An 11346-nucleotide genomic window follows, 5' to 3' on the forward strand; every position below is an offset into this window, starting at 1 on the left:
AACTTACATAATATTGTTTTAAGCTTTTGGTGGTTTAAATAATAAGTAGTAAGATAACCAAGTGAAGGAACAGTTCTTAAATTGAATAAACACTAAATTTTCCAGTGAATGAACACTTAATTTTGAGAATGTTTGATGCTCGTTAGGAATCCTTAGGCCACACAGATATCTGTCGCCCTGTAGATGCCTGAATTGACTGATGTTAACACAGGCGGGCATTAGGAAAAAAAAAATCTTTTAAGTTTTCGTGCCCCCATTTCAGTATCTTAAGGGCCTTACGAGCTCTGTTTAAAAAGAGAGTATCATATCAGATATATATATATATATATATATATATATATATATATATATATATATATATATATATATATATATATATATATATATATATATATATATATATATATATATATGTAACATAAAAAGCTTCAATTAATCTTTTTATGTTAGTTTCTTTGCTATAAAACTTCATCCTAATTAATTATACTAAACGAAATACTTTCTCACACTTTTAAAAACCACATCCTGTTCTTAAATCTATTTTTGGCTCAAGTATGCATTTAATTAAGAGCAGGACATTTTTCCCTTTGCTCTTGTGTGGGAAACGTTTGATCTATTTCATAAACCAATAGCAACTACTAAGAGTTCCCTCTTTCCCTAAATTAAGACATATTACGGATTTTACTTTGCAAGATTTTCCCTAACATATAACCAAGGAGCGCAACTTTTCATGTGCACTTTCACTCATTCTCATGACTGCTCTTGTCTAATAATTAATAAATAAATTTTGTACCCTCCTTCCCGACCTATGACCTGTTTTAATCCTTCCACTCGGCAACGACGTTATATATATATATATATATATATATAACAAAAATAATCATAGTAGCAGTATTTGGTGGTAAATGTAGCTTATCGTAATTGAAGAATATGCTGTGCGACATTTTATGGTGAATTTGCGAACGTAAGTTTCAGAATGTATCGAAACATGTGGATGCTATTTGCTAATCATCTTTATCCAAAGAAAACCATGTCACGTAAATATCTAGCAAAATGAAGCAATTTTTTAAACAATGAATCATACAATATGCAACATATTATTTCTATATCTTATTCTTAAACATAACATATTTCAATGTTTTTAAAATGCCACTAAACATCAGCAATTCATTGAGTTATAGAAAAAAGAAATCGTATATTACAGAAAACCTTGTGAATGTGCATTAGAATTACTATACAATCTACATTTTATTTTTCATGCACTTTTTTTTCCTTCAAACTTTCATGCCTAGAAGACTCGAAAATCATTATCCCTAAAATTTTGTATATAGCTATTATAAGTTATGTTAATTTGATTTTAGTATGAAATCCTCGAATAAACATAGCAAAAATAGCATAATCTAAATAATATCAGATAAAAAGTTCATGTATTTAAATTCTGAAAACTTATAAATCGATTCAAATTTTCTTTTCAAAAGAGATTAAAATAATTTTTTATTTTATTTATTTATTTATTTATTTTGCTTTTTGGACATAAATGAACTTAAAAATTGTCTATTGCCTAGAAACTTCGAGGTGTTTTCTATTAACTATTAATTAAACCTCTCAGAGCAATCACAAAACATTATTTCAATTTTTTTACAGTCAGAAATTGGTTGCCTAGCAACCTAGTAAAATTAAGCGTTTCTCTTTTGAATCAGTCAAGGGTTATCTTAAAATATTTATTTGCGCAGGCGACTTTTTTTGGCGGTTTTCTGGACTATCGCCAAATATATAAACCTTTATTGCAACCCAACTTACGACCCAATTGTTTTAAAATTTTGTCTACCCCCCCTAATTCAAGTGTCTAGATTCCAAATATGTAAAAAAAAATATATGTTTATTCAGAGAAAGTACGTTTTTGTGTCTGATTTCGTAACTTAATTAATAGTTAGCACTAATTAATTAGCATATTTGAGGTCACCAACAGGAACCATTAAGATTGACACTTAGTTCGTGAAAATCGGATCATTAGAACGAAAGTTATTTAGGGTGATATCTTTTTTTTTTTGCGGACTGTACATATGTATACGTGTAATGTATGTACGCATGTACAATGTATGTACATACATTCATGTATTGTACGTGCATATATAGTACATATGGATATGCATACATGGAACATACGTGTATTGTACATGTGTGGATACATTCATTGTACATATATACATTGCACCATATGCATAGATAGGGATAGCATGCATGTACACATGTAAAATTTGTACGAAAGAATTATGCCCAATATATTTATGCACATACGTACTGTATATGTACACACATATGTACATTATATGAACATTATATGTTCATTTCATCATATGTACATTATATGAATATACATCTGTACGCTATATGTATATACATCTGTACAATATATGCATCTCAAATGTGTGTATGTGCGTACGTTATGCATGTCGAATGCATGTATGAATATATGTGAAATATAAATACGCCCAATGTACGTACAATAGTTCACAAATGTATTATGCATATTTGGATCCTTACATTGAGCATGAACATATTATGTACAGTCCGCAAAAAAAAAAACGAATCACCCTGAATAACTTTCGTTCTAATGATCGGATTTTCACGAACTAAGTGTCAATCTTAATGGTTCCTGGGGGTGACCTCAAATATGTTAATTAATTAGTGCTAACTATTAATTAAGTTACGAAATCAGACACAAAAACGTACTTTCTCTGAATAAACATATAATTTTTTTTACATATTTGGAATCCAGACCCTTGAATTAGTGGGGGTAGACAAAATTTTAAAAAAATTGGGCGGTAAATTGGGCCGCAATAAATGTTTATATATTTGGCGATAGTCCAGAAAACCGCCAAAAAAAGTCGCCTGCGCAAATAAATATTTTAAGATAACCCATTGACTAATTCAAAAGAGGAGTGCTTAATTTTACTAGGTTGCTACGCAACCAAACTCTGATAGTAAAAAAATTGAAATAATGTTCAGTGATTTCTCGGAGGGGCTTAATTTATTGTTAATAGAAAATATCTCGAAGTTTCCAGGCCATAAACAATTTTTTTAGGGGATTTCTGTCCAAAAAGCAAAAAAAATATTATTTTAATCTCCTTTGAAAAGTAAATTTGAATCGATTTATAAATTATTTATGATAGTTTTTAGAATTTAAATACATGAACTTTTTATCTGATATTGTTTAGATTACACTGTTTTTACTATATTTATTCGAGGATTTTATACTAAAATAAAATGAGCATAACTTATTATAGCTATATACAAAATTTTAGGGATAATCATTTTTACAGTTTTAATCGAGTCTTCTAGGCAAGAAAACGTGAAGAAAAAAAAAGTGCTTGAAAAATAAAATGTAGATTGTATAATAATTCTAATGCACATTCACAAGGCTTTCTATAATTTACGATATTTCTTTTTTCTATAACTCAAGGAATTGCTGAATGTTTAGTGGCATTTTAAAAAGATTGAAATATGTTATGTTTAAGAATAAGATATTGAAATAATATGTTGCAAATTGTAGGATTCATTGCTTAAAAAATCGCTTCATTCTACTAGATATTTAGGTTACATCGTTTCCTTTGGATAAAGATGATTAGCAAATAGCATCCTCATGTTTCGTTACATTCTGAAACTTATACGTTCGCAAATTCACTATAAAATGTCGCACAGCATATTCTTCAATTACGATAAGCTACATTTACCACCAAATACTGCTACTATGGTTATTTTTGCTTTCTTATATATATCTGATGATCTCTTTTTAAACAGAGCTCGTAAGATCTTTAAGATACTGAAATGGGGGCACAAAAACTTAAGAGATAAAATATTTAATTTCATTAACTCAAAATATCTGGTGTCAAAATGTTAATTTTTAAGTTAAATATAACTTTTACAATATTGATGTTCTTACATTTTTAAAGACCATATGAATCCTGATAAAATATTAAAATGCATATGTTTACTTTAACTAGTGTAAAATCCTTATCAAAATAATGATCAAGACCCAAATGTAAAACAGTATAATTGACGATAAAAACTCATCTGGCTTCAAAACATATGGAAGTAAAAGTCGACATGTTTCGAGTTTTCAAATATAATCGCCCATTCTCAAGACTTGACAGGCTTGGATAACTTGTGACTTTTATTATTGGACGCTCAAAACATGCCTATTTTTATTATCATCTATTATTTTTTTAAATCAATGAAGTTTTTATATTTTCGATTCAGTTTCTTGGGATTATCCATTTAGTTACACAACATATTAAATTACTTCACTCGATATTAAAATAAGTTTTACATATGTTATAGGCACAGGTTCTTAGATTGAAAAAATAACAATTCACTACTTTGTAAAAAAATTAATGCAGTAAAAAAAACATTTTTTTTTTTTTGCTGCAAGCCTTAACATTTTAGTTTAAGGTCATAAAAAAATTCCGTTTACAATTGAAATTTCAAAAGTCGAATGTGAAAATGGAATGTCCCCTAGTACCAGGAATCGAAATTAAATAGTAACAAGGACAACGTTTTTAAACAAGTTAGCGTTTCCGTCCTTCTCGAAGTTGTTTGAAAAGGTATTTTTTATATATCGATTCCAAAATTTATTCTACATATATTTCAGGGTATACTTTCGGAGTATTTCGATCGAGTTTATTTTTACACCCTTATTTGCTTAAAATTATTAAATAATTTACTTAAAATAAATTATTCAAGCTACATGATTTAATGCATTTATAGTATAATAATAAACGGAGCTTCCGACGCATATCCTTAACCTTAATACCGCTATCATTAAATAAATGGAATAAGCTTAGATAAATAATAAAAGTTAATTTTTCCCTCGTGTAATTTTCAAGGAATAATATGTTTCGATCAAACAGATTTCATTCTGGAAATAGCGAAATTATTGAGTAGGTCCCTTGGAGCAATATCATTCTTATCCTCTTTTGACGAAATATAGGAAAAATTAGTTTTCACAGTTTCTGTAAAAAGTATGTTAGCCTACTTGCATGTTTTTTTTTAAATTTTTTTTATTAAAATAAGGTCGGAAATTGTGTATTGTGTGCACAGCTTCGGAATCCTTACAAATTTCAATTTTTAGTATTTCCTGATTAACAAAATAAGGCATTTTCCTGATAACAAATTATACTACAATAATATCTTGGAAATCATGCTAAAGTAAAAAATTAAACAAAATAGTTTAGTATATTATCAGAAAAAAAATCTACTTGGTATCATAAAGAGCAAAAGATATAATGAAATAATTAGTGAATCACACGTGGTCAGATAATTAAAAATTTAATTTCACAACTAAGATAGTAGGACGAGATTTAAGATACTGAGATATTTTAAGACACTAAAAAAATTGGTTACGTATTCCACAGCTTTTTATGTTCGGTATCTTTATCCACTTTGTAGTGACTTATAAAACATCAACACTATTTTAGATAATCTAAGCTGAAGTCACAAGAAACAAAAAAAGAAGACAATCAATAATTTATATTCTTTTTTCAAAAAAATAGTATGCTAAGTATATAATCAGCTGTTTTGCATTAAATAATTTTAAACAGCTGAATGTTTTTAATTTCTTAACAAGGTTTTATTCTTAGCTAGCAGACAATAATTCTTTAAAAAAAACTTGACTATAATTTGAAAAGGAAACCTAAATTAAAGAAAATCTAAATTAAAGTTCTAAAAAAATTATTAGTATATTAATGAAGAAATAATAAACGTAAAATGGAAAAGAATGAGAATTTTAAAATGTTAAAATTTTATTAAATAGTTGGTAAAATAGTTCTGTGATACACTTCCGGAAATTTCTTTTAAGATTAGGATGATATAGGGTAAACCAACAAATGAAGGAGCATTTCATAGATATTTCTTAGAAATAAGATTTTAAACGTTTTAATTTAGATTGATTGGTAAGAGTAGCTTACTACCTAACAATAGGAAGTCCTTTAACAATGCATTTAGTTATCTGGTCTTTGAGTCTTCTCTGGAAAAAGTTTTGAATTTGTTAGTATCTGTTCAACGCCTTGTTTCTTTGACAAATTTATAAGGTCAGTGTTTGTTGTTATCCGTTTAAACTGCAATTAATTGCATATAATAATGCTTTTTCTTTTCATAGTGAAAAAAAGAATTCAAAATATGGTCATTGAAGCTACGTTTTATTTATTTTAAGCATCATAACATAAGCAAGTACTGAGATTAGGGGGTGTTTATTAACTGGATTACAGAACGATGAAAAACCAATGTATAAACAGGTGTTCCTTTACTGGGATTTTTTCAAGTTAATGAAAATAAAAGAAAAATTTTAATTTTCTTGTACCTTTTGTCATATTATAAATCAAAATTATGTTAAAAATAAAAAAAAACAACTTCTAACCAGTGAAGGAACAGGCATGATCCTTCACTGAGAATAGATTTCCCAGTGAATGAATAGCATGTGTGAAATATGATTTTACTTGGATAATTAGTAGTTCAGCGACATAGAGGACTCCTAAAATTCAGTTAAATGTTGTATGAATAGTTCCTATAACTATTTCATTTAAATATGCAAATTTAATTGCTAAATTTATTTAAAGAATTATAATAATAATTAATTTATTATTTATCTTTATAAATGTAGTGATTAATTATTACATCATACCTTAGACTCCTTAATAAACTATGTTTATTAACTAAATATAACAACTAAATATAATAATAAAAGCTTGTATGGAATCTTTGCAGGATTTTGTGCCAATAATTACCTAAATTATTATCCTATTGCCGTCTTTAATGTCCTAACGGGAACTGGTAGGAAAAATCCATTTAAAGACAATTATCTAGGTGAAAAATGGGTGAAGTTTTTTTAAGGTGACATCCACCGATAACTCAGTGCAATGCGAAGATAATTTCAAAAGGCAAAACTTCCCTTAGAGAATAATATTCGAAATACTGGTTTTAAGAACTTCAGAGAATCTTTAGGAGGGAAGTAGCCCTGGCATCCTTTTATAAAGTGATTGCATTTACAATGCGAATGAAACAAGAGTTGAATACTGCCCTTAAACGGGAAAAATCTGCGGCCTTAAAAATTATAAGGATTTATATTCTAAAGTACCTAGGAAAGAAAAAGTACCTCCATTGGTAGTTTTTCCTTACAGAAGAATTCGTAGAGATATTACAGAATCAGTCCCTGCTACATATTTCAGTGGAAAAAGCTATTCATGAAATGAAACGATGACCGCAGCAACATTTTACAAATATATTGCAAATGTTTCTACCCATGGCTAATTAAAAATGCAATCAAATTCCTAATTTTGCTTCTTCTGGATAGGTATAAATCTCATATCAATTTGAAACTGAGCAAGTTTTGTTCCTCAAAACAAATTTTCTGGTTTAGTTTTCTACGTAATTCTTGGAAATCTCGTTAGATCTTGAAAACAAAAGAATTGTAAAACAATATGTCTAGAAAATTTTACATCCATTTTTAAATAAGATTTGAGGCATCAACTGATGAAGTTAAAATGCTTTTATGAAATGCGATATTTTTTCATTCGATGTAGAAAACGTTGACTGTGACAAATGCATGCAAAACAGACACCAAGAGTTAATGAGCAAGACAACTTATCAACAAAACACATGCTTCGAGAGTAACGATGCGCTATTTCTTCAGAAGCTTGAGAAGGAAATCTCACAAGTTATGTTGCAAATTTTTAAAGGAACATTGACAGAAAAGTTTAAACTCCCAAATATCCAATAGCCTGCGCTTTTCTCAATATTGAAGAATTTATTTCAAAAAGAACAATTGTATAATCTAATTTTGGCTCTGAAGCAGAGACAACTAACATTAATAATGAAAGTATCTTGAAAACCGATTTTGAGATAAGTCCTCTTAAGGCATTGTTAGTTGCAAAAACGATTGGTTTCATAAGTAACTACTAGATATAAGTCAATGAGAGATGGGTTTTACTCAAACTTCGAAACTCCTTTTTCTCATTTATTATCCAGTGAGGAATTCTGGAAATGGAACTGGAAAATCAAAAGAAATTTCGAAGATACATTTACATTGGCCAAAAATTTGGAAAAAAGAGGAAGGTTAAATCAAAAGAAAAAGAAATAAATTACTCATGACGAAGAGAAAAAAAATACTTGAAAAGATTTAAAAAAAGCTTAAAAAATATGAGGAAAAGATTAAACAAAAAAATGATCGAATTATAATAATAATAAAAACATCATCAGATTACACAATGATAAACATTCATAATTTAGAACGGACTATTAAACTGTGAGAAAAAAATGAAAAACATTTTTTTAAAATTATGTATTCAAACATATTTTACTTTCCATTCCATGACTGAAAAAAAAAGTAAAATTTTCCACATTAACTATGGTTATATGTCGTAATTCAAAGAAAAATCTTGTTTTTAGACATTTGTGTGGCCTATGGATTCCTAACGAGCATCAAACATTATCAAAATTAAGTGTTCATTCTCTGGAAAATTTAGTGTTTATTCACTGGTAAGAACTGTTCCTTCACTTGGTCATCTTACTACTTATTATTTAATCCACCAAAAGCTTAAAACAATATTATGTAAGTTATCTAACTTTTTTTACATAATTTGCATTTAATAACAAATATGTCGAAACCATCATTTAGCTAAAATTACAAATTTTGAAATTTTTATGAATTTTTTTTAAAGGCAAGCTAAGCTTAAGTGTTCCTTCATTGTTTAGCTTACCCTATAAGATGTTGAGAAATTTGCGATGTTGTGAGAGATGTTTAAAAATGTTGACTACGTATTTTTATTAATATTTATAAAATATATATTCAAGAAATTGATAAATATATTATTCCAAATCTATGCATACGTATGTATATTATTGAAATTGTATCAGTTATTGAAAAACAAAATAAAAAAAATAAAAAATAATCACATTAAATAAGCACAATCTGGTGTATACTATCAGAAGCACGCTTTTTTAAAACTAGACATTTGTTGAATAAAGTGTTTTTTATTCAAAATTCTTTACTAAATTGCAAATAAATTATTAAATGACTAAAAAAGAAACATCGTATTTTATAGTGTGAAAGAAATAAAAATAAAAAGATTAGCAAACGATTATTAGCGAAAAAAATATGAATGAAATTTTACGCTACGCGCGCGAAGTCAAGTTCCTCCCAAGTTTATCACATTTTAATATTAATCGCCCCAATTAGTTATTTCTTTATTGTCGCCAAATTATTTTTTTAAAAATAATTAATTTTAATTTTTCTCAGCTTCTAATAAATAAAAACAGTTGAAACTTTAGATTTTTCAATTGAAAAATATGTAGATTAATATGGTATAAAAAAATTCATACCTTATAATTCAATATTTTTTCATCCTCACTTTAATTAAATAATAAAAAATCATAAATAATTATTAAAAATTATTTTTTGCATGAAATTATCTTTGGGTAAATGAGTTTTATGAGTGGGTGCAATTTTTTTTGAATTGCTTCATTAATTTTGAAAATATGACTGAAAACGCAAAAAGCGAAATTAACATTAAGGGGTACGAACTTTGAATCGCTCTCCTGACCAAACTATGGGGACCACATTTCCCGGATTGCGGCTACCCCCTATATTTTGAAGATAAGAAATCCAAATATGTAAAAAAAAATGCATGTTTATTCAGAGAAAGTACGTTTTTGTGTCTGATTTCGTAACTTAATTAATAGTTAGCACTAATTAATTAGCATATTTGAGGTCACCCCCAGGAACCATTAAGATTGACACTTAGTTCGTGAAAATCCGATCATTAGAACGAAAGTTATTCAGGGTGATTCGTTTTTTTTTTTGCGGACTGTACATGTACATAAATACACTGGACATGCATATCATGTACATGTATGCATACATGTATTGTACATCCTACAGATATACCTATATTGTACATGCATACATATATTGTACTGTTCATAAATAAATTGCACATACATGCATGGGACATACATTGTACAGACAATATATGTATGTTCGTACAAACACAAGTACTTGTATATACATGCGTACATGAACATAGATATACATTTTACATACACAAATATTTGCATAAAATGCATATATTCATTGTGTATAAATGTGCATGCCTACATTGTTTGCACATACATACGTAATTATTATCTATATACATACGTACATATATTTTATACCTACAATATAAGTGTATGTACATGTGTGTGATACTAAAATGTCTGAACATATGCACTAGATAAAATCATATGTACATACATTTCAGTTACATTCATTTGTACGTATACAAATACGTACAAAATGCAGTACATGTTAATACGTGCAAAATGTATCATTATAAAATACATTCTACTATCTACTGTGAAATATAATCATTTATAAGAATCCAATAGTCTTGTAATCGTGTAATTAGATTACATGTAATCATAATTACATGTAATCAAATTACATGTAATCAAATTACATGTAATCATATATTTTGATTACTTGTAATCATAATTACTTGTAATCGTTTTTGTTGTGATTACTTGTAATCGTAATTACTTGGAATCATGATTACAAGTAATTGATTACTGTAATCAAAATTGTAATCATGATTACAGCTGTAATCAAAATTTTTAAAAAATTGTAATCATGATTACAAGTAATTGATTACTGTAATCGACTATGTAATCATGATTCCAGCTGTAATCAAACTTTGTAATCACGATTACAAGTAATTGATTACTGTAATCAATATTGTAATCATGATTACAGCTGTAATCAAAATTTTTGAAAATTGTAATCATGATTACAAGTAATTGATTACTGTAATCAAAAAATGTAATCGATTACATTTTTGGCCAACTCTGCCTAAAACAACTAATCTAATTACAGACGATTCCTTATTTACAGAGAGAAAACGCTTACTTGTTTAGATTGCCATGTTAAAATTATCATCTGTTTTGTAAAGACACGTGACTTTCAATTACATCACAGGCAAATCTACTTTCACTTTCACTTTCAAATGCAGCCTTTTTCCGCACTCATATCTCTTCTTGAATATTGTTAAGTGATTAATAGTGTAGTTTTTAAAGTTTGCTTAGTTCATAAGTTATAGCTGTTGAATAATTTATTAACAAAAAAGTCATGTCTTACTTCTTTTCTTTTTTTCAAGAATATTTTAAAATTAGAAGGGAAAAGAGAGACATTGTTTTTCCCCACAAGCAAACGTTTCTAAAAATTATCGTTCTTTTACTCGTTTTCAAACATTTTATGTTTGATTTTGAAACAAATAATTTTGCTGGGCCTTTCATATTTTCTGATTATGACCTGCG

General features: G+C 27.7%; 1 protein-coding gene across 2 annotated transcripts in view; it reads right to left on the minus strand.

Moving 5' to 3' along the window:
- Nucleotides 1-11039, minus strand: part of LOC107450504 (uncharacterized) — a 265618-nt gene extending 254579 nt beyond the window's left edge. Inside the window, exon 1 of one of the 2 annotated variants that reach the window (XM_087168982.1) lies at nucleotides 10940-11039. In XM_087168982.1, the coding sequence (XP_087025108.1) occupies nucleotides 10940-10969 (30 nt within the window). In that variant the 5' untranslated portion in view covers nucleotides 10970-11039. Of the gene's footprint in view, nucleotides 1-10882 lie in introns of both variants that reach the window. The other variant, XM_043056618.3, reaches the window with a different exon arrangement.
- Between the last annotated feature and the right edge of the window lie 307 nt (nucleotides 11040-11346).

Source organism: Parasteatoda tepidariorum, chromosome 8 (assembly GCF_982258835.1).
Source record: "Parasteatoda tepidariorum strain Cologne lab strain chromosome 8, Ptep-v5.0, whole genome shotgun sequence".
Taxonomy (NCBI): domain Eukaryota; kingdom Metazoa; phylum Arthropoda; class Arachnida; order Araneae; family Theridiidae; genus Parasteatoda; species Parasteatoda tepidariorum.